Below are 25,017 nucleotides of genomic sequence, written 5' to 3'. Positions count from 1 at the left end.
CAATAGGGATAACCGCACCCTGGAGAGGATTGTGAAACAAAACCCATTCAAAAATGTGGGGGAGATTCACAAAGAGTGGACTGCAGCTGGAGTCAGTGGTTCAAGAACCACCACGCACAGATGTATGCAAGACATGGGTTTCAGCTGTCGCATTCCTTGTGTCAAGCCACTCTTGAACAAGACACAGCGTCAGAAGCGTCTCGCCTGGGCTAAAGACAAAAAGGACTGGACTGCTGCTGAGTGGTCCAAAGTTATGTTCTCTGATGAAAGTAAATTTTGCATTTCCTTTGGAAATCAAGGTCCCAGAGTCTGGAGGAATAGAGGAGAGGCACAGAATCCACGTTGCTTGAAGTCCAGTGTAAAGTTTCCACAGTCAGTGATGGTTTGGGTGCCATGTCATCTGCTGGTGTTGGTCCACTGTGTTTTCTGAGGTCCAAGGTCAACGCAGCCGTCTACCAGTAAGTTTTAGAGCACTTCATGCTTCCTGCTGCTGACCAACTTTATGGAGATGCAGATTTCATTTTCCAACACGACTTGGCACCTGCACACAGTGTCAAAGCTACCAGTAACTGGTTTAAGGACCATGGTGCCCCTGTTCTTAATTGGCCAGCAAACTCGCCTGACCTTAACCCTATAGAAAATCTATGGGGTATTGTGAAGAGGAAGATGCGATACGCCAGACCCAACAATGCAGAAGAGCTGAAGGCCACTATCAGAGCAACCTGGGCTCTCATAACACCTGAGCAGTGCCACAGACTGATTGACTCCATGCCACGCCGCATTGCTGCAGTAATTCAGGCAAAAGGAGCCTCAACTAAGTATTGAGTGCTGTACATGCTCATACTTTTCATGTTCATACTTTTCAGTTGGCCAACATTTCTAAAAATCCTTTTTTTGTATTGGTCTTCAGTAATATTCTAATTTTCGGGGGGAATGAATTTGGGATTTTCATTAGTTGTCAGTTTTAATCATCACAATTAAATGAAATAAACATTTGAAATATATCAGTCTGTGTAATGAATGAATATAATATCCAAGTTTCACTTTTTGAATGGAATTACTGCAATAAATCAACTTTTTGATGATATTTTAATTATATGACCAGCACCTGTATGTGTATGTATACACACACGGCCTAATTTATGTTGAACCAATTTCATTCCACAGTAGCAGAAGAAGAAAGACTAAAAACCTGCTCCAAACAGTGTGTGTGTGTGTGTGCGAGAGAGAGAGCTAAATCAGACACATAGAAACTCTCCTACTTATTGCCATATCATTACAGCTAAATGTATTTCCTCATGCAACAAATGGAGAACCATTGTTGTTTGTATAAAGTAACTTATTTACCACATTGTCATGTGTATACCATGTAATACTGTTTCTTATTTTAATAATTGTTCCTTAGAAAAATTCTACTGCTTGTCAAAAAGCAAGACAAAAGCAAGACATGTTTTTAATGTAACAAAGGCCTATATTGTGTGTGAGTGAGTGAGTGAGTGAGTGAGTGAGTGAGTGAGTGAGTGAGTGAGTGAGTGAGTGAGTGAGTGAGTGAGAGAGAGAGAGAGAGAGAGAGAGCGCGCGCTCATCTCATGGAAACAAGTTTCTGCCACTGCATATCAAAGAAAGAGGTGTCCAGGCTGGACCCTGATCTTTCTCACAGAGGTGTTCCAGTAACTATCACAATAGAAAGTAAACTCAGTTACGCGTGTCTTTTTTCCCCTGCAGCAACGTCGCAGACATCAGCCCAAGGATCGGTAGGCCTATGTGATATCACCGTCACACAGGCTACACATACAGGTCCGCGTGTGGCGGTGGCGTTACTGAAAAGCTATTTGATTCAGAAAATAGCGACACTACCACCAAGCTACTGAGAAATGTAGTTAAACTAGTAACGGCGCTACTTGTAAAAAAAAAATTACAACCCCGTGGTTGTATCCTTCTGCCAACCAATCAAGTTGCAGTTTACATCCATGTCTGTCCAGACTTCATATAATATATGTAGAGAATACTTGGAAGAAATTGAATAAAAGGTATCAAGTGTAGTTTTTGGGCTAAATGAAGTTATCACAATATTGATGACACAGCAAGTTAAAATTATAAGCAATGATGTTGATGAAATAGAGAGAGTGTATGCAAATAAATTTCTGGACATGATAAATGAATAACTATATATTCAGAGGTTGTTCGACATTTAAGAAAGACAGTATGAACTATCGGGAATATGTATGTTTTAAAAAAACAAGTGTAAAAACAAACAAAAAATAGATGCATATCTGTTAAAGGGTAAACATGTGGAATAGTTGTGACAAGGAATTAAGAATGCCGAGTTCACTTTGTTACTCATTTTGTCGTCCCAGTCAACATGTGTGTGAAATCTGGAATTGCCCAACGTATTCCTAAATTAAGGCTAAAGACATATTTTGAGGTCATGGTGACCTTTGAGTCAAACATTTCACCCATATTTAGTGTCCTGTCAACTGTGAAACATGGTCACAATCTCATCTTCTAATGGCCAAAAAAGTGTATTTCGAGAACATTATGATGTCACAGTGAAGTTGACCTTTGACAACCAGAGTGCCAAATTTGAAGAAGGGGGTGAGATATTGCGTTCACGGAAGTGGGACAGATGGACCCGAAAACATAATCAGTTATAATAAAAAAATATATATATAATATATATAAGAAAACTCTGCCATGCACTACTGTATGTATTTTGAATTGTTTTACTTCTTATATTTAAGCAAAACAAGCACTGTTACCAGAATGACACTTTTCTTTCAAAGGGTTTTAAAACTACTCACTACTCTGGCTATATTAGGAAAAAAGGTAAAGACACTGTAACTTACAACAGGTATGTGAAGCTTGCTGAGGGGCTTGCCATCCAGCAGGTAGGATCCGGTGTAGGTCACATATTCAGCGTAACACTGTGGGGCCTGTGGGGTGATGTAGCACAGAATCTTCCTCTTTTCCTCAATTTTCTTCCTGATCTGCAGGTACTCAAAGTAAGGGTTGGAACGGTCACTGTGGTAGGGCTCAATGTCGTCCAGCTTGATGGCATTGACTACTACAGCCAAAGTCTGTTGAATCATTTCCCTGGTCTGCTGCATGGCTGTGTTAACCAGCTGGACCTGGACGTGCTGCCCAGCAGAACGTGGAAACTTCCTCTTCCTTGGGTGCTGGGTCTGAGATTCCTCTTCGTCCACGGAAAGAGGGCGACCTTTTGTTGTCTTACTGAGAACCACTGGTGCAGACGTTGTCAGAGAAGTAGGTACAGACACTGGTGGGGTTGAATTAGACGCAGCAGGTGAGACACTAAGCACAGATTCTTTGTCCTTCTTCAGAGCTGACAGGGAAGAGGCTGAGGTGGGGGTAGGGGTCCTAGTAGGAATCGGATTAATGCTCACTGCTGGACTGGTCGTTACAGGGGTGGCAGCGGCAGTTGAGGTTATTACGCTGGAGGTAGGAGGGACAGCAGCAGTAGAGGGATTGTTCTTGGCGCGATTGCGGGTCACCCTCTGAGGGATTTCATCCACCTTCTTGGGGATATCTATAGTGGTGGACACAGTGGTCAGCGTTACCGATGTTAGCTTGGACGTGGTCTCTTGAGTGTCTGGTAGTTCAACTGTGCTAGAGAGAGTGACTGCGACTGGGAGCTGAGGAAGAGGACTACATGACACGGATTCTGCTACGGGCTCAGGCATCTCCTCTTGTCTGACCTCTGAATTGACAGCAGGCACTGAATCTATGGGTAACTGCAATGACTCAGTGTGGATCTGCATGAGATGCTGCTGACTGGTATCTGACTCCACAGATGAATACAACATACTGGGATCCGACTCATCCGGTCCTCCATAAGGTCCTTTTCTTTCCAACATGCTGGCCTGTTGTGTAAGAGACAGAGTGTTGACTGGCACACTCTGAGGCTCAGAACCCAACTCTGGGTGGAAATTGGCATGTGGTGACGGTACAACAAAGTCTTGTCCGGTAGGTTCCCCTAAACTCAAGTCTCCAACGGGGCATGGAGTCTTAGCCAGGCTTGGCAAGTCCACCTCCATTATATCCGGGTCATCTCTGTCTGTAACGGTATGTCTTATGTGGGTCGTCACAGTCTTGCTGTGGTCCGCTGGTTCAGAGTCTTCAGGCTCAGCTTCTTCCGACTTGTCTGGTAGTGGTAGGTCAGGCAAGGAGAATGGTCCCAGGTCATCAAGTTCATCTGCGTCAGCCGAGAATGGATCTGCCCAGGGCACCACAGGCTCAGGCCCCACAGCTGGAGCCATGTGTCCATCAGTGGTAGCACTAAAGCTAAGTGTGGTTTGTCTGCTGTCTGCTTCTACACATGCTGACTCATTGTCCATCTGGTGACTATCCTCTACGCTAGGTTTGTTACAGTCCTGGAAGAAAGACTCCAGTCTGTTAGAGGACGATGAGGTGTTTAAATAGTTGGGTTCCCCATCTATAGGTGCATCAGGCCTCTCTGGAGAGGGAATGTCAGCTACAGCCTCCTTCTGCTCATCAAAGTCCTCTGGGTCCTCTTTGTGCCACCTATTCCATGTAGCATACGGTGGGGTGATAGAGGGGTGTCCAGACAAGTGCTGCATGTCACTGTCTGAATGGGAATAAGGACTGGTTATTTTAGAGACGGCAGCCTCTATCTCCCCATAAGTCCTGTGGGGTGATTTGAGGTCCATTTCAGGGTTCCAACCCATACTGTGATCAAAACAGTTCTCTGCATGGTTGGGTGCTGTGTGTGTGGGGGAAAGATGGTGGACTTCTGGGTCCTGCTGCTCTGGAGACTCTGCAGGCCAGCTCTTCCTCAAAGGGTCCTCAACTTGAGGGGAGAATGGGTCGCTTGTTTGCTCCGGCTCCTCCACTGCGCAGTGGTCTCCGTCAGTTCTCTCGTCCATATCACCCATATTACCATCTTCCTCATCATCCTCCTCTTCTTCCTCCTCCTCTTCCTGCTCTTGTTCTTCTGTGACAGATGGAAGATCTGAGAGGACCAGGTTAGGCTCACTGTGGTGAGGCTCAGAGATGTCATCGATGTCCAGGGGTGGCAAAGCAGCAGGAGCTGGGGTTGGTGGTGCAGCGATGTCAAAGCAGGGCTCCTGGGGGTCTGGCCTGTGAACTGGTGTAGAAGGTTTGGGCAAGAAACTGTATACATTATCAGGAAGGTGTTCATTACCCTCTGTGCCAGCAACAGTTGGTGCTGCCACATCTGGTGTTGGATGGGCTGGCTCCAACCGAGGGGACAGCATTCTAATTGGGGAGAAATAGGGAGATGACAGGCACTCCAGCCTATCCACAGTTACGGATTTGTCCTCTAGAGTTTGGGAGGAAGATGAAGGATTGAATTCTGCCGCTAAATCACTCTGCTGTTGAAGGAACCTGTCAGTCTCAGCCTTGAACTCATCCTCCAGAGGCCGGCGGACATCAGAAGATGCAGAACGGCTGACAAGTGGCAGCTGGAGGTTTTTTGCAGGGGTAGGGCAGGTGCCTTCCTGGAAACTCTGGGAATTCGAGTACCTGCTGAGTGGACAATACAAAAACATTAGAAAATATGTCACACTCAACAGTACAAAACACTTAACATGATCAAAAACCATGCAATAAATTTGCACATTTAAATACCTTTCAAAGAAGGATGGGGAGCAAGCATTCATTGACATAGTCATAGCTGATGAGTTCTGGCAGTCCAGCCCATCCAACATAATGTCAGGGTAATCCTCTGCACTACAAGATGGGGTACGTGGAGTCTGCATTACTTCCTCAAAGCTGGGGCAGGAAATTACAGATGTTGGAGTGGGGACACCAGTTGGCCTGTTTTGATCGGGCCTGGGAGAAGCAGGAAGGTTCTCCTTTATTTGGTGGCCAGCCAGCCAGTCCTTTGAGTTTTGACTGTCAGTAGGCTGAAACTTCCTGCCTGGGGACATCATTTGGGCCGGGAGACCCACATCCTTCAGCTTTTTCTCTTTAAGACCAGACTCCAGGCTGTTGGATTTCTTTGATGATAACTCAGTGCGGTTTTTCCGTACTTCCTCTGTGGACTTTGTTTTGTCCTTGAGTTTGGGGTCCCCTGACTTGGGTCTCAGCTTCTCCATTTGCTTCATCCTTTCTTTATGTCTCTTGTGGCGCTCTTCAATTTCCTGGTCTTTTAGACTTAACATCTGACCAAAACTTGTCATTTGATAATCACCATCCACCAACAGTTTTTCACGTGGACGATTATCTTTCCGCACTGTATCTTTGGACTGAGGGAGTTTTTCATTTTCATCCTTAGCCTTAGATTTACTGTGGTCCATTCTGGTGTCTTTGTCTAATGTATCCCGATTTCTGTCTTTTTTCATATCAAATTTTGGACTTTCTTCTTTTGACCGGTCTTTCAGAACAGTGACCTGTGGGCTATCTTTCAACCCTGACTTCACATCCTCTTTGGAGTGTTTAAATGACCCAAAGCCATCAATGTACTTGATCTTCTCCTCCTTCATTTTTTCCTTATGTTTCTCCTTTTTCTTTTTGTCCTTCATCCTGTCACTGATGACACCAGTTGCTTTGTCCTTTTTGGACATCTCTTTTTCAAATTCCAATGTTTTATCAAAGTCGTCTTCTCCGTCTCCCTTACCTCCGAATGGGAATGTGTAAGGGTCTGCCTCCAGGGGCATGGGCTCTTTCTCAAAAGGTAGGCTCTCTCTGCGGCTGTAGGACTCTCTGATCTCCTCTGTCTTGTCACGTTTGTCTCCTTTGTCCTTCTTGAGCTTTTCTTTCTCCTTGTCATGGCTTTTCTTGGACGAAGATGAAGAAGAATGTCGATGCCTCTCTTTTTCTCTGAACTTGTCCTGGGGTGTAGATATGGAAAGAGAGTCTCTCCTGTCCTCAGATACATCAGCCAGGCTGATGGAGTCATAATAAGTAGTGAGGACTGGCTCATGACCTCGGTCAGTGAAACTATCTGAAGAGATTTCACTGTTCTTATCATTGGAGTCATCCTTGTAGTCATTCATAGCTTCCTCCTCCAGTTTTTCTAAGAGGGACTTTTCATTCTCACCACTGCCTTTTGAAGGTTTCCTTTCCTTCGAATGGTCTAGCTTGTCTTTATATTTGCTCTTTGTCTTTTCCTCACTGGTGTCCCTTTTGTCCAACAGCTTCTGCTTATTTTTCTTCTCTTGGTTTGAGTCCACTGACATTCTGTCTTTTCTTTCCTTATGTTTTGCATCAACAGAATCTTTCTTGTCTTTGTTGTGTTTCTCTAGGGAGCCTTTCCTCTCTTTACCTGTGTCAAATGTGGCCTTTTCTTTCTTCTTTTCTTTGTGTTCTTTGTCTTTTGCCTTTTCTGTGTTATGTTTAGCCTCTGCAGAAGATTTTCTAATTTTTTCTGAAGGGAAGTGATCCAGCTCATCCTGATCAGGCGTTGAGTCTTTTCTGATGGAGTCAGACACAAGTGCAATACTCCCATTGTAGCTGTCCTCATCATCATCGCTTTCGTCTGTGAATATGTCAGCTATCTTGTACCACGTTTTCTCCCGGATTTTCTCAGTTTTTCTTTCCTCCTTCTTTACCTCCAAGAAATCCTTCTCCCTATCAGCATGTTTGTCTTGAGAGGCTTTTTCTTTCTTGTCCTTGGTCTGTTCTGAAGACATCTTTCGATCTTTGTCTTTGCCATGAGACTCTTTGTGTTTGTCTTTGGCTCCCTCCTTCTTGTCTTTGGTGCCCCGGTCTGCATCCTTTTCCTTGACAGTTTTTTCTGTGGAGCTTTTCTCACTCTTATCCTTCTCCTGATCAGCTACTCTGTCTTTCGTTTTCTCTTTATGTTTGTCAGCTTTTGCCTTTTCTCGCTTTTCCATTCCTTCCCCCTTCTTTTCTTTATCCTTTCCAGAGTGGTTTCTTTCTCTGATTTCACACGATTTACCGACGGCATCAATGTCCTTGAAGAAAGTATCATTGCCGTATTCATCTCTTACAGATTCCGTCTTAATTTTCATTTCCTTTCTTTCCTTCACAAACTCATATGAGTCTTTACGGTCTCTACTGCTGTCCAGAGAATCCTTGTCTTTTTTGTCCTTCACTGCGTCTGTGGACTCCTTCCGCTTCTTTTCTTTTTCAACTGAGTGACTAGAGTTTAATTTTTGTTTTTCTGACCAGTCTTTTTTCTTGTCAATGTTTTTTTCTGAAGAGTCTTTGTCTTTCTTCTTGGAAGTTGTTTCTTTCTCTGATCTTTTTTCATTGTGATCTGATTTCTTGTCCTTGACTTTGTTTTCTTTCCGCCTCGTCTCTTCCTTAACCGTCTCAACAATCAATTTAACTGCGTTGTTGGCTTTGTATTCCTTGTACTCTTTGACAGGAGCGTCCCAACTATCATCTCCATAGAGGGAGGAGTCAGAGGACATCTCAGAGCCCCATCTGTCATGATGGTCATCTGAGGCACTGAGCTTTGTGTCTTCCAGGTTGAGGAAACGATTGTTAACGTCGTAGCCTTCATACTCAGACTCTTCCTTCTGTGCTTTGTCTTTCTTACATTTCTCCTTCTCCTCCTTGGTGTTTTTCTCCTTGTCCACCTTTAGATGCTTTTCCTCTTTCTGCTCACTTTTTCGGTCTGCCTTTGAGGAGGACTTCTCCTTGGACTTTTTCTTTTTCTCCTCTTTGTGAGCCTTTTGTTTATCCTCCTTGGGCTTTTCCTTCTCCTTGACAGTTCTATCCTTGTCAGATTTTACAAGCTTCTCCCTCTCCTCCTTACTCGCTTTGTCCTTTGAAGAGTCCTTTGTTTTCTTATTTTTCTCCTCTTTTGCTGTTCTATGTAGGTCTTTCCCAGATGACCAATCCTTATCCTCAGACTTGCTTTTCGAAAGCCTATCCTCCTTTTTAGAATGGTCTTTGTCGTGTTTGGATAACTTAACCTTGCTCTCAGCTGGCGATTCTGACTCAACAATTAGGGACTTCTGCCTTGAATCATCAAAATCAAAAGAATAGCTCTTGACAAATTTCTCATTCATGTCTTGATTAAGCACGAGACTAGGAGCTTTGTCTTTTTCCTTATTTTTGTGCTTGTGCTTCACTTTATGCTTTTTCAGCACTTTGCCATCTACATCGGCTTTGGAGACCGCGCTGTCTGCATTGGAGTTTTTGTAGGACTCAGAATTTTTCTTGTCTACTGTGTTGCTGTGCACATTGTTATTCTTCTTTTTGTTCTCTTGTGCTTTCCTCTTAACTTGTTTTATTGACTCCACACTGGAATCAGCAGAGGAGTAGTCAGACTCACTAGATAGTCTTGTTCTGACTGAATCCGAGAGAGAACTGACGTCTGACCATGTAGGAGATGACACAGTCTTCCAGCCATCTGTCCTCCACTGCTTTGGATGCTGTTCTGCTAATGATGGTACTTGTTTCTGAGAGTTCAAGTTTCCATGGGAAGAGGAGGAGGATGCGTTAAAGCCAGGGGATTCTTTCAGGCTCGTTGCAGAAGAGTCCTTCATACTATTTGAGCCCTTATCATCCTCACTCTCCATATCACCACAATCTGAGTCAGATGTACAGAATTTGTCATTGACTTTACCAAACCGGACTTCTTTACTGACATTATTTTTACTCTCCTTCTTCCGCTTCTTTTTGACTTTATTCTTGTCTTTCTGTTGTTTAGAGCTTATGCTGCCAGAGTCTCTAGTCTTGGAATTTGTTTGCTGGGCTTGTTGCCGCGGCGTAGGCGCTGGTGTGAAACACAACGTCCTATCATCCTCGTCTGAACTGTTACTGTCAGAGATGATCCGCCTGACAGTTTTCTTTGGTGTGAGCGAGTTGCTTTTGGAATAGGTTTTGACCTCCATCTTGGGTATGGAGATGAAGCTGTTGGCCTTGGTGACCGGGTCCTTCCGGAAGTCTTTTTTCAAGAGGTGTTTATCGTCCACAGGTGGGACACGTTCCTCCTCATCATCCTCATCAAATTCGTATTCATCTTTGACGGGTGTGACAGCAGATTTAGGAGGGTCTACGGATTTCCCTTTCAACTTCAGGCCCTTCTCAAACTCTGAGTCTGTGTTATTGCCATCGACAGAGCTGGACGGGGCAAACGAGGGTGCATCTTCCTCCTCTGAAGATTCTGTGGAAAGTAAAAAGAGGCGCAATGAATACACAATTAATCCAACATTTCCAGCTCCATCTACACGAAGGACAGTAATACTGTATTTACACAACTTGTAACAGTCATGTACTTAGGTGACTTTCAGAGTTATTATTACATACCTGATGAACTTTCTTCACTTGAGGTGTAAGTGCCTTTCCCTAGCAATAGATTGAGCATAGTTGGAGAGTTGGCAACCTTCAGTGGTGTTTCACCTCTCCTGTTGCTTTGACGTGGGTCCCCTCCATACCGTAAAAGTAGCTTAACCACCTGAAACAAATAAAACAAAATATTTCATTAATACAAATTGCAATTTAAGAGGTGCCATTACCATGTTCTCTTGTGGTTATGAATTTAGAGGTCAAAGTTTACAAAGTTAATGTCCCACTAGCTTCACAATTATTATATGGTCATATGCATGAGCCATGAATATGCTTGAGAGACAGTCAGAGCAATGATCTCACAAGAAAAACTAGAAATCGACTGTCTCTGTCACCATTAGCTTTACCATTATCTAGTCTTGTGATGACTGGTTCTATTGTTTTGCCATATGAATTTAGAAATGTTATTCTGTTCTTTAGAATTTTGGTAATAATGTTAAATCACATTTAGACATGAGCTTCCTTTATTGACAATGCCTTTTTTTTCTTACCTTGAAATGTCCATTGTTGGATGCATCGTGTAGAGGGGTGTCATCATCCAGACCCTTGGTGTTGACCTCTGCTCCGGCTGCCAGCAGCTGCTTGGCCACATCATAGTACCCCCTGTTGCACGCCTCATGCAATGCAGTCCAGCCTAAACATAAGAATTATTGTGTTAGAGGGGTATGTAACATATGTGTGCACAAAGAAAATGACAGTCTATACAAAAGAGGTTCTCACCTGCAAAGTCTTTTACATTCACATCAGCTCCCTCACTGATGAGCTCCTTGATGCGGCGTACCTCTCCACGGATTGCTGCTCTGTGCAACCGAGTCTCTCCTCTCTCATTCCGTTTATTCACTTTGTCTTTGGTTTTAGATGCAGAGTTTGGTGTTCCCTTCTGACCCAGACTGGACTGCGACTGATGCTTTGGTGTTGTGTCTGTAGGTAGGAAATGGACATTTCATTTCAACACTAGAACAATGTCTTTGCGACATTTGGCAAGAATTTGCTTTTATCGTTTCTATTTTGTCTACTACTATGAATAACAGTTTGTTTGAATGGCTTTCAGCCAGAAGGGGGCAATCTTACTCTAAGAATAAACAGTGGAGTGGTTGGACCTACTTCACTTCAGCTCATTTCATCACATTTACAAGATTAAACCCAAGCCTTAATCATATTTACATCATTGAGTTTGCAACGCTATTGTCCCAAATGATATTTGAAACACACTCACTTAATCAATGTCAATGCCTTCAGGCATGCAACAAAGGAATTAATATATAAATATCAAATGTCAACAGTAAGAGCAAATACAATATGGCAACAATAATACTATTTTAGGTATCTAATACATTTAGAGGCCAATTACTATGTCTACCAAAAATAAATGTTCCATTTGAGAGGCCATAAGGAAGAAGCACATTTTATAAATAATCACCTCAGTGGAGAAGATATCAGATAACTAACAAAAACTAAATGCTTGCAGGCCTCTTGCATTTGGATGTTTGTTGTGATTTGGCTTAGATGCTGAGATTGCACGACTGGTTCCAGACTAACGCAATACCAACAGGAGAATTAGTTTAATTTCCTTTACGGTCCCATGCTGTATTTTAGAAAAATAATTCCACAACTGTAGACAAACATTTATCTTCTATGGCTGCTAGGCCAAAACAACCACTTTCTGACAGACAGCCATAGGTTAAATTGCAATTATTGGTTTTGAGAATTAATGTGGATTATTTTGTTTATTAACTTGATTAAAATTGTGCAACCAGTCCTGACAAGCAAAAACAATTAACTCCATGCCCATATATATAAAGCTCCCTCCCATCCCTCTGTCCTTGTCCACCACCCGTCAATAGAAGACGTGGCCTCCATGATGAGCACGCACCTGGGCTGTTGACGGACTCCTCAGCTGTCATTTGCATGAGCAAGGCCACCTGCTGCCGCTCGGAGAGGGGGTACCCGGCCCGGATCCCTGGCATCCCCATTCCAAACGGCAAACCTGCCTTCCGGGTGTTGGTGGGCTCCTTTTTAATGCGCTTCCGCTCTGGACCTGGTTTCTCTGCAACGAAAGTGATAGGAGAGACGCAAAGTTAATTGTAATGGGTGGCACAGACACATATGTGCATGCACTTAACTACACATTCATTCACGCAAATACAAACAAATCTAATTTACGGAACCTTCCAAGGAATTATTCATTAGGTAAACATATTATCTCTTTCTGTTGCTGTGATTACTAAAAAAGTTTAAGCACTAAAATTATTAAGTAACATTTATCTTTCGTGCCACATTAATCATATTGTGTCCATAAAAAAGGAAAATTGTTCTTAAATTTGTCATCTTAACCAAGACCTTCACCTACCTATATTTCCTATACCTAACAATCCGTCACCATTATCAATACTTTCAGAAGCACACTGACTGTGTCATAACAGCAGGACTAACTTTAAATGTTGATGACTTTTTTTTTAAAATATATCCTTTAGTCAATACATTATCAATAATAACAAAAGCACTTCACAAGTAGTGTCCTTACTGATTGCTTTCTTTGTCAGACCAAAAGAAAAAGTATTGCTCACATACTACACACTGTATATGTAGCCCCGTATGCAAGAATTTGGGGGTAGCAAAGGGTAACTTGTGTGTTATTACCTAGCTGCCCCTGGGGAAGGGAGGGCCCAACAGGCAGTGTGTTTATGTCTGTCTGTCTCTAAGCCAATCAGCCAGAATTGAGAAGAGAGGAAAGAGGGTGTGACTTGGCAGAACCACAGTTATTACGAAATAGTTGGTTTACATTTCAATTCAACATGGCCTTGCCAAGGTCACCACATGCCTGCCTGCCTGCCTTACTGGAGACGCAGTGCTGCTGGACAAAAGCAGCTGCTCCACAAAGACACACCCAGCAATTATTTTCAGCTGCAACATACCATCTGATGACCCTTACAGAGGGGATAGCTACACATGACTGTAACACTTCATCAGTGCGGGGGGAACAACTCCCAAACAAGAAAATACAAGCAAAAATACAGACTCATAACCAAAGAAAAAGAAATAGAAAATGTGCAAATTCACATGTGCATGTACAGAGACAACAGCATAGAAGTGGATGTGTCTGAGCCTGATTTCTTTAGGACTTCTCTCATTCCAAGATGGGCTGTATTGCTCAAGGCCACAAGCACACAAGTAAATAAGGCAAGAAGGAAGCATGGCGACTCAAGCTTTCGGTAGCTAAAGGCTTTCCAGGAAAAGATTTTCCAGTCACAAGTACAGAGCTGATGAACTTTCACTAACATCTGTGAACACTTACAGCTAATGTGGCCCCCCCTTCCCCCTTTGATACACTCTCACGTTCTCCAAAGCATTTGCCATTTAGACACATTCCTTCTGCTAGGACTTTAACAGCAGGAACCACAGAAGCAGTCCAAACATGTTTTTTTTTGAGCGGCTGAACAGAGAAATGCTACACTAGCTTTTCCAGACTAAGTTTACAAGATTGGAAACCAGGAAGGGAGTTATTAACCTTATGCACCCATGCAGATGACTGCTACTAAACAACATGCAAGGCCACAGTCTCTAATACAAGAGTCATCATGAGTGGCAGAAACTGGCCTGCTCATCTCTGACAGGAATCAGACCCCAGGTAGCACAAATATAAATGCAGATGGGGCACTTGGAGCAAGTATGATCACTGTTTCAAATTGACAACTTTTAAGTTACACCATCTAGGCAAAAATGACAAATTCTTAACCCAGCAAATACTGCCTGTACAAATGTGTGATTTTAATTTGACAGGATGTTGTGGGACACAACTACATACAAAATGTGTTCCACATGTTTATGAAGGAGGGAATATGATTACGTTTACAAGGATAATGCTTGGTTAACAACCCTGATACTTTTACAGAAAGTTACGGATCAAAACAGTAAAGACGGCTTGACTAAATGATGATGTAGTGAATGACTATGATTAATCATCATCACATAAATCACACAGATGAACACACAATTACACAACATAGTGAGCCCCTGCTATCATAGTATGTATTTCTGTTGGCTGTCTATTCAGGGAACAGGACCTTTATGTGTCTCAGTAAAATGATATTACTTGACTTACAGACAGGGTTGAAACCTTACTCTCCTTACTGCTTGAAACCTGACATACAAGATAAGAAGAAAGGAGAATAATAAAGGAAATCAAGCTAGCTAGGGATAATCAACAATGGATAGACTGCCTACCTGAGTCAAGGGAGGGGACAACATCAAACATAAATGCCTGCCTATAACAGAGGTAAATTTTGATATGGCAGGCAGACAATACTACAGTGTTAGCTAACGCCAAAACAAAGAGAATGTCTGGTTTACTTAGCCAACAGACTCCACAACAAGAAGAACCACTCCAACCAGCCCAACCAGGTATGTTTGACCATAGCACGTTGGAGTGAAACAATGTTCTGTTTAGGGACTAATAAAAATTGCATAAACAGGACGTTATGGGAGAAGAGGCAGGAAGTGGTCCACAGGATGTTTTGTCAAAGCTTTGTATTGAGAGAGAATCATAAATATACAGTATGAACATAGTGGGGTGTGTAATGCGGTCTGTCCTCTCTTGTGGCATACTACTTTAATCAGTTATGCAGTTAACTGACTTTTGGCCTTCTGTACAGTGGGAATTTTTTTTTTAAACACAAGAACAATTCTCCACAGAAAAATAATGTAGGCTTGCTCAGACATGGTATGGTGCTGTGTGGCAGTAATGTTGAGAAGACAGCTTCTACTCACGATTCGATTATGATTCAGAGGGCTGCAATGACATTATAAAACTATTATTGATGCATCTCAAACTCCTTAGCTTAAAAGGACTAGCTTGGTTCCCTAATTTACTTTTTTACTAACCACAGCTCCTCCTGGTCACCACCTTCTTCTAATTTATAACCAGTTTTCAGATTCTTCTGAAAACTAAAATATAACGTTAACTAGTATCAGGATGTACAGTATGTGAACAGGACAGAGCTGTAGACCAGTTTAACTCGTACCTGATGTTCTCAACCCTGGACAAGTAATAGCATACAGCTAACATTAATATTGTTGTACTTTGTTACGGATTTAGCTGCCGTTACATAGCCTAACTTAGCAGCCAAAACAGGTGCTGTACAAGGGAGATGTTAGCTCGTGCTAACTGCCTGAACTTTCCAGCTGTTGGGGAAACTACAGACATTTATTAACGAACACACTGTGACCTACACGGCACGTTTACTTACTGCTTAAACTTGTTGCTAATATTTTTCTCCACTGACTTTCACAGTCATATTCTGCTGCTTGCTCTCTCACACGCTCGGTCAGACTCTAAGGATACACAGAGAACTCGCCAAGCATCGAGTGTCACCATGCTCGCTCAATGGGTGAGTTAAAATCATTACTTATGCATTGATATTAATGATTGTGACATTTAAGTAGGGTGGTTATTCATTCCGCAGCAGTGGTGTGCTAAATACAGGGATAACATCGGTCTCTGTTATGTGCACGCCACAGACAGTCCGGGCGCTGCATTTCCGCGATAAAGATTATTATTATTATATTATTATTATTATTATATTATTATTCCCCAACCCCCCCAAAATAATCACTAACGCGATAAAGCTGTATTTACACCCACAGGCAATTTGCTTGTGGCCTTAAAAGTTCAATTCATTTCCACTTTAGTCATGCAATGTTGTTTTAGTGTTTACCGGCACTGCTTCTGTCCTCTCTGTGTTGATATTTTAGCGAGGACAGGGCTCACCGGTTTTTACACACACACACACACACACACACACACAGAAGATGGCTTGCCAGCAAGATCTCATCACTTCAACAAACTCTCAGAAGTGCATCCACATCGGCAGATACAAGGTGCAAACTCGTTTGTGAAATGGAAAACACAGAATTTGGGATAAAATAAAAACAGAATCTGGCAAAAATAAAAACAGATTTCTTAAGGCCCTATGCATTACTCATCGCCCAATATGTGAATGTAGCATAACTTTAGCAAGCTCCGTTAGGAGGTAGGAAATTTTGTGGTAAAAATGTCAAAGAGGAGCTGAGAAGGTGACGAGCCTAAACAGGCAAAAATTAGTGCCTAGTGTCTATGACAACACCACGTATCTGTAACACGGCAGCTTCGCAACGCTAGCAGTTTCAGGGGGTCTACCAACACGCCCTGAAAAAGTCCTAGGGGAAACACTGCCGCTATTTGTAATGTAAATGTTTGCGCCGTCAGGCAATGTTACATGCATAAAATAACTAATTAATTGACTTCATTAAGAAATGACTTTTCATCAAGGGTAACTGGCAGAATGTATTTGTCACAATTACATTGTTAAACTGTCTGACACAGACACATAAAAAAACATTACCACTGCATATTGATTAATCATTGAAAATCTCCAAAAAAAACCCCCATAAATCAATCAGAACCGAAAATAACCTCAGTCCAAACTAAAACAAAGAAAAGCAGCACATCCTAACATTTAAGGACCTGGAAACATGTAAATTAATTTTGTGTCAACTGACAAATACTACAGTATAAAATATGTCAACAACAACAAAGTTGTTTGTTTGGCTGTAGTCAGACACAGTTTAAGTGATAAGGGACAGCATGAGGCAGCAGAATGAAGTAATCAGGTTGCATTTATCTCATTCCTTATAAGATGACAGTTGGGCGATGGAGAAGAAGCAAGAAGGAAACAATTTAGTTGTATTCTTATGGTTTTGGTGCTTCAGTGTGGATACTGGCCTAGCTCTTCTTAAAAAATTACATGAAAATGTTGTTTTCACATGCAAACAGCATTTTGAGAACGATCCTTCTTAGTGTGGTTATAGTCTTAATGTTACAAGATTGTTGTACCATCTATCCCTGAAGTCAGGCTGCTGCTGCTGCTGTGGATAGCGGTGGTGAGGAGGAAGAGGGGAGAGAAGAGCAGAAGGAGGATGACCTCAAGATCGAGGAATGCTGCTGTCTAGCGCTCCTCAGGAGGAGGTCAAGGGAGGCTTGGCAACTCTGCTAAGGGGGAGGTGGGCACTGAATTTTCGAGGGGTTTGATTAACTTCAACTTGAATGACCTGCAGTGAGCTGTCCACAGCCATACAGTGAGCACACATTCCCATCCCTCCTCTAGCTCACATTAAGGCTCTTCTAATAGTTGTAAACACCAAGCAGACAACTTGCATGTGCATGCTAATAAGAGGGTCAGTTGACTGATGCAAAATAAACAACATCAGCATAGCTGCAAAGGCCTTGTTGTATAGAAGTGGGCAATGCAGTGACATGCATTTAAAGTCAGCCCAAGCTCAGGCTAGAGTTGTTGGGTGGAGGCTGTGACCTGTCAGGGGTGTAAAATTTAGCAGAGGGGCTAGACAGTGACCCAGCAGGGTCAAAACTCAAAAGGCCAACCAACAAAGCCGGACTATAAAACACAGATATGCAGAAACAACTCAATATACAGCAAAGAAAGGTATGCAGACACACATGTCCTGACTAACAAAATTTGCAGGCATAGATACAGTGCAGATACACTGCTCCAATGATGAAACCATTAGGCTAGCCATTGCTAAGAGAAAAGAATGTTGCGGATGTGATGCAATACATCCTAATAAACTTGAAGTACTACAATGACAGACAGATGCTAGCAGCTTGTTTGTATAAACTGTGATAATTGTACAATGGCATAATCCCTGGAATCTTCCAGGCATCTACCGTTTGATAACACATAAATTATGAAGTCAGCTCTGTTCATAATATGTTGAGAGTCAAAGGCTCAAAGACCATGCAACCAAATAACAGATCAAGTTATTAACATACTAATAGACAGACTGTCCAGCTATTGTTCCTGAGATGAGAGTTCACACCTCAGCTTACTGAGGGGGTTGGGATTGACCTCTTTCGTAGAGAAGCTATGAAAAGCAGCCTAGGAAAGCAAACAGGTAAATAATACAAAACAGCGAAGGAGAATAAAATGAAAATATACAACAAGCATACATTATTCCTGAAGAGACATTACACCAAATAATCTTGCAACAGAAATGTAAGCATGCAAAAGGCAATGGCACGCACACAAACACACAAGAGGCATTCAATTGCGAGTGCTAATCAAATGAGTGATGGGGAAACAAGTTAGAGCTTCTCAGTCAAACATTCTACTTATTCATAATTACCTTGAGTTACACAGTAATTACACACAAACCCATGTGTCTAGTAAATACATGTCCAATCTTAGTAAACTTGACCCCAAACCACAATAATCATCTGTTGCACCACACACACTTTTAGCGTTCCACTCCTTTTTCCAGGTGCAATCTCAGAACACAAACCAATGTAGCAACTCAGCCAGTGCTGGTGATGAAGGCTGTTACCAAAGCCTCTGAGTTGGACCATTATCAACGAACTAAATATTGAACCCTTAAAGGCCAAAGTCAAACAAGCATGAGCAGTAGTCCTTCTCTCCCTAATTAAAGAAAACACAAAGCAGGAGCCTTACCAAAGCCAGACCTGGTCAGGCCTGTACATTATACAAATTCCCACTTAATTGGATCATGATTTTGTGTGGTCCTCCTCTTCTTTCAGTCTGCGATTATAGAAACAAAATCTTTGGTTCTGCCACAGACACACAGCTAAGTTGATGCTAGAGCTGGGAGGCCATTGACTTCCCGAAGCCCCCCACAGAGCCCGCCTAACTACTTCTTGCAAGCTAGAAAGGATATGATGTAACAACTCCCATTCCTCTTTCATTTCCACTATAAAGTGACAGGGAGGTGGACATGTGGAAACATATGAGTAAATTTGTTTCAATATTCTCTTACCCGAGTCAGAATCTTTCTGGTCTCCATTAGCTCCAGCAGTGAAGGGTAGCTTCCTTTTAGGAGCTTTTTCTTTCATCTCTTTGACCCCATCACTGCGATCCAATTTGGGAGTCTTGTTTGACAACACTTTATCCTGAGAAAGAGACAAATCAGAACATGAAGGACACTTTTAAGTGATATGGCTTAGAAGTAACAGCTTCAAATCAAAATAAAGAAACAGTGGGTGCAGTTCCTCTGCCCTGACTCTTCATAGCTAGCTGTTAAGGGCTTTGCAGAGCAAAACTTTTCCATGGAGTTTCCTCCTGGATTCCTGGCTCCCCGGCCACAGCACAAAGAGCCAGGCGCAGGAAGAGGAGGCTAATCTGAGGCTGACGCCGGCTCGGCTCTGTGGTCTACAGCTTCTGGAAACACTCACAAGCCAGAGTGTATCTGCTATCAACAGATGTAAATAATTATGTATTTGTTAAACTTATTTCTTTGTTGTGTTAGGATCTGATAGTGACAGTAACTTGCTTATCCAGACTAGCAGCTTTACAACAGTTAACAGTTAGTGCTGAAAAGACGCGCCAAAAAAAGGGTTACAGTTAAATGCGTAATTGTAAATGTTATTACACGAATAAATGTTTTTATTAGCTGATTGGAAGTTATTTCTTCAGATTGCTTATTTTGTCTGATCAACCATCAAAAATATAAAGCATTATTTTTACAACTGTATTGAAAAGAGAAAAGCTTTCACAAGCAATTTCTCATTATTTTTACTAAACAAATGTGTGCTCTGCTCGCGTATGGAGAATCAAGTGGGGGGAAAATACCAGTCAGAAGTTTCAGAGAATGTCAGAACAGAGCATCACTGAACAAAGCGAGCAGAGCCAGAGAATAAAAAATACTTTAGGACACGTCAAAGGGTCAAAGCAAAGTAGCAATTTCCTTAATTTAAAGCTATTCACATCAAACATATTTAAAATGTTATACTAATTTTAACAGAAACCTTTATCCTAATTGTGCAGTGGACAGCTGCATTTAAAAATTACTTTTTTTTTTTTTTTTATAAAAATAGCAGAGCAGACTCTGTCTTGGCAGGTATAGTAAATATTGTGAATAGTAAAGGACTAGGATTGTATCCTGGCCAAAAAAAGGACCTAATTTCTAAACGAATGTAAATACATATGGGCAAGCACATATGGTACAAATTGAAGTAGGGTGGAGTCAGTTCACTTTATAACAGTAACTCTGTTAACCCAGAGGTGCACATTTGAAGGGGCTTAACCACCAAAACAGTGCTTCTTTTATCCATTTGTAATCTATTAGCATTAGAAAGTTATAGTTATGTAAAAACAGTGTGCCCTTTATTACTACATTTGTCATGTGCGCTTCTCGTCCATATTATGCAAATTAAATGCATCCCACTTATATTCAGTAGTCAATACTGGAATATTTCAGTTAATGACTGTGCTTGTAAAATGCAATGTGTGTATTGGGGTGTTAAATCAAGACGTTTTTTTTTTAATCTGTATGCTGATAAAGGTCTCATAAAGGAGATACAGGAGCAGGTCAGATGTACCGCACACTCTCACTTTTATTTCACTTAATTTCTCTGTCCTACCTTCTGTCCCCTTCTCATCTCTCACTATGCTCAGGGCAGGTTTTCCATTATGTGTCGACTCTTTGAACTCCTCCCCCTGCCCTGCCCCAGTCATAAGACTATGATGTCATGGTACAGTACAGACAAACAGTGTCAGCCACAGTTAGCTGATCTCTCTCTTTCTCTATCTCTCCCTCCCTCTATCTGTCTGCGTCGCCGCTCAGCTACAGAGGCTTTAACAAAACAAACTACACAATTCATGCAAAAGCATGATGCACACATCTGGGCATGTGCATAAGCTACAGTCCATCTAAGTGGGGAAACCGAGATGCAACGGTGATTTCTGAAAACAACATACAACAGTGAAATGAAGATAAACTGCATTGGTAGGAAAAAGTGAAAGCTTATCTCCAGAGTAAGATTGGGATGATTTGGCTGAATTAAATATAAAGAAATCTTTGACAACTAGAGATTTTCCTCAGATCTGCCTTCATAAGACACCCTGCTTGATGGTCTCCTAGCAATGGCTGCTCTTTTCGTCTCACTTCGTTTTCCACCCACCCCTGTGCGCTTCATTCCCTCCCTCCCTTCCTCCATGCCCAAGTCTGATGCAATCCTTTGCAGAGGGCTGTAAATCCATGCCTGCATAAGCTGTAACTCTCCTCTCTTTGCCTCTTGGTGCTGCTGCTGGCAGCTTAACAGTTAGCACACACCATGACATCATCAAGCTGCGCCCAACACTGCAAACAACATGACTGTACCTGTGTCAAATTAAGGGGACGCTACTTTCAAACTTGCATTTCAAGACCAAATATGTCATAACAGGCCAACAAGTATGTCTCATTCCAAACGTGCCTCTGAATGCAGCTAAGAAATTCAACCTGCTGATTTAAAACACTGCATTCTTTGTGGCAATCAGTATCCAACTGTCAATTGTGTCATTGTGCATTAAGGTGGTCCTGGTATGGTATAGTAACCACAGTAACCACACTTAATTTACTAGATATTTGCGTTCAGGGGGTCATTGGTCACAGGTAAATACATCATATGTATGAGTCTAATGTAATAACCCCTACAAAGAGTAAATAAAAAAATGTTCTTGATTACCAAGTATGTGGTTAATTTCATTAAAATCAATTTCATTGACAATGTTCATCTGTTAAGTATATTATTTATTTATGATATTTATGTCTGCGTCATTCTGCATTTACACCGCCAAAATTCTAGTTGGTGGTAGCGCTATAGCGTCCACCGTGTTGACTTTTGCCGGCCGAGCAAGTTAACTTCCTGCTCAGCCCTCCGCTAACTTGAAAGTGGGCTTGGGGGAATTGTGAGGCTACCTAGCCGACCAATCACAGTTTTTGCGGTCCGTGTTGCCGTCATGTGTAGATACATTTTTGGGGGGGTTCACATCAGGCTAAGATGTGGAGGGACACGATTTCCTGCCAGGCAGTGCGCAGGAGGCAGGGCAAAGTACATGACCATGCAAAAAAGCATGGGCAACGCTCCATTGCGTGAGTCCAAACAGACAGGGACACCGGGCAGAGTGGAGGGACAGACTCTCGGCTGGCCAGCCGTTGAACTACGTGGGGCTCTGGTGGAGAGAACCGGGGACAATGGCAGAGCTTTGGACAAATAAACAACTGTCATACTGGAGCTTTAGACAAATAAACAACTGCAGTCATACTGGATTCTGCTCTGAAAACAGAACCATTTACCGGCAGGAGGAGCTCAGAGTTAACTGCTTTTATTAATTAACTTTTTACTTGTATTTTTGGGGATTAAAATGTTGATTTATTTTGCTATTATTTCCTATTTATCTTCTAAGTGTTTATAATGCATTTGGGCTGCAGGGGGCTGTAGGAGATGCAGAGTTAAAAAGAATCAACTTTTGCAAAAACACAACCTGACCAGATGCAGTGGTTTAGTATCAGGTTTCATGGGCAAACATCAAATGAAATTGGGATTATATAATGTATATAAGCATTTGATTACTGGGTGTACAGAGTGTGTGTTTGTAGATTTTTCCAGTCTTACCTTCTTCCCACCCTGCTTTTCCACCATGTCGGTGTTGAGTGGGAAGTGGTCCAGCTGGGGGGTTTTAGAACCCCCACCTTTGGGCATCGTTCAGCTCTCCCCACGCCAAGCTTCATTCACGCTGCCATTGCATCGTCATCAACCGTCTGGAACAAAGAGAAAAGATTGGGGGGGGGGGGGGGGGGGGGGGGGGGTTAGCAACTGGCCACTAGGTTTCTTTGAAAACACATTTACACATTGCCAGACAATACAGCCATTAGCGGTACATCAAGCACTTTATTTTCAGCCATTAGACCCTTGCTCTGGAGGAAGAGCTGTAGAGAGGGAGGACAGCAGGCTGGGTTGCATCTATGGCAGGCAAAAAGCTGATCCGTTCTCCAGGCTGAACCCAAACAACAAGCAATGTCTGCCCAAATACCTTAAAACATGCTTGTTAATCTCTAACTTTAAACCAAGAGAAACTAAAATCCCTCAAAACAACGGAGGCACAGTAATCATATCAGCCATACTACAACTAAACCAATCAAATGCTGGAATTTAGGAATGGCAACAGGACAGGCCATGTAAGATAATGCATAACCCTAATGTTGTGGGATATTGAGAAAGCTGGGAACAGCTGAGGAATGTCTTCAGGAACATGACTGGAATGTCCCAACAAAAACCTACCTAGCAAGCCACCCCTTGTAATTGTGGGCTTTACCCTGTCCCAATTCATGGCATCCCTGATGGACCACAGCTTTCTTATAATCACCACAACACCAACAACTAGAAATTGACCTAGTATGAGTGGTTTGTGATAGGTAGATTAACTTACAGAATAGTTAATTTTGTACAGTTTATTTTGCTCTGTGTTCTCATTGTGTACTTTATGCAAGTACTCAACAGCAATGTGTACATTATAGTCCACTTCCTTCCTTGATGAAGAGAGGCCTTCTGCTTCACAGGGCCATGAATTAATCATACATTCCATCCCTCAATTCTCCATAATGCACTTTTTCTTCTTAGTGCGTCCAAGTATGATCATCCTTGTGAATGACTGAGTGACTGAACAGATGAGACCATGGCTGCATCATTTGTTTCTCTACTCCGAGACACTGGCACTCCCATCTTCCCTGGCGCCAGTTCCATCTCCCCTCCCCCACCCTCCTTCCCTTCCCTCTGCAGTCATCCTATTCAAAGACTGCTATTTATATCCCTCCAATCAAGTCAGTCAAGTCAAGACAGCCAACCAGAGAGGCACAGAGCTAGAGGATGAACTGCTCCCCTTTTACTGGTGTATGGAAAGAGACATGAGAGACACAGCAAAGCCCCCTTTCCCCTGTCCTCCGACTCATTGTTGCTCCCCCTTTGCTACTGCTAGGGGCTTGCTCCAACCTCCCCTAAACTCCCACCTCTCACCACATCAAACGAAGTGGCAGGAAGGTCGACTACTCTCAGAAATAAACAAACCTTGGAGTAACACACACACACACACACACACGCGCACCTCAAACTAGGTCAGCTGGGCTTCTAGAACAATAATCTCTGCACTATTTTGGGACTACTATGATGGGCGGTTATAGCAACAGAGCATTTCGCTGACATATGAAATACAGGAAAATGGTGTTTGCAAGCTAGCAGTCTCACACACACACACACACACACACACACACAGAGGAAACCCTGTTCAAAACCACAGGCCTCATTTCCTTTGTAATTCCATCCCAATCAGAACATACATAACATCTGCTAACAGTGTGAGTCGTGTGTTTCACTCGGTGAAATGTTTTTGCCACTAAACAGCGGATTTATTTCTTATGTGTATTTGTGCGTACATGGAGGTGTGTGAGTGTTTTAACACCCAGTATAATAAAACTATGTTTCTCTACTTTTAATTGAAAATATCAAAATGAATTGTCAAGCTGACACATATAACTTATAACACAATTAACCTCTAACATGCACTTCCTGTGCTCTTCTTCGGCTCTCTCCTTACAATTCTTTTGTATTGACTGAATTATTCGTTAACGCTTACTTCTTCCCCTAGGTATTACCCTATTGATGCCGTACGCGCTAATAGCTCTTACTAGTATTTATTGCTTCTCTTACTAGTATCTATTGTCACTTGTAGATATCTTACTTTACTGATGTGTATATTTTGTTCCTCAAATGTCATTTGATCCCTTTGGATAAAAGCGTATCAAATGAATAAATGTAATGTAATAAAGTTTGATTAACAGTCTACAATATATCCCCCCCCCCCCTTCACAAGGTAATGCATAATGGAAACCAAATATTGCTATCTTGGCAATCACAGCAAAACACATGTG

At 42.3% G+C, this 25,017-nt stretch overlaps 1 protein-coding gene across 2 annotated transcripts in view; it reads right to left on the bottom strand.

The window, feature by feature from the left end:
• The window catches only part of ankrd11 (ankyrin repeat domain 11), a 121,732-nt gene that overhangs the window by 6,715 nt on the left and 90,000 nt on the right, over nt 1-25,017 (bottom strand). Inside the window, exons 3-10 of one of the 2 annotated variants that reach the window (XM_046032017.1) lie at nt 22,709-22,854; nt 19,090-19,222; nt 12,140-12,313; nt 10,987-11,187; nt 10,758-10,900; nt 10,228-10,375; nt 5,629-10,084; nt 2,847-5,526 (exon numbers count right to left, since the gene is read on the bottom strand). In XM_046032017.1, the coding sequence (XP_045887973.1) occupies nt 2,847-5,526; nt 5,629-10,084; nt 10,228-10,375; nt 10,758-10,900; nt 10,987-11,187; nt 12,140-12,313; nt 19,090-19,222; nt 22,709-22,795 (8,022 nt within the window). In that variant the 5' untranslated portion in view covers nt 22,796-22,854. The remainder of the gene's footprint in view (nt 1-2,846; nt 5,527-5,628; nt 10,085-10,227; nt 10,376-10,757; nt 10,901-10,986; nt 11,188-12,139; nt 12,314-19,089; nt 19,223-22,708; nt 22,855-25,017) is intronic. The other variant, XM_046032018.1, reaches the window with a different exon arrangement.

This window comes from Micropterus dolomieu, linkage group LG20, assembly GCF_021292245.1.
Source record: "Micropterus dolomieu isolate WLL.071019.BEF.003 ecotype Adirondacks linkage group LG20, ASM2129224v1, whole genome shotgun sequence".
NCBI classification, from domain to species: Eukaryota; Metazoa; Chordata; class Actinopteri; order Centrarchiformes; family Centrarchidae; genus Micropterus; species Micropterus dolomieu.
This window is presented reverse-complemented; position numbering and strand designations above follow the sequence as displayed.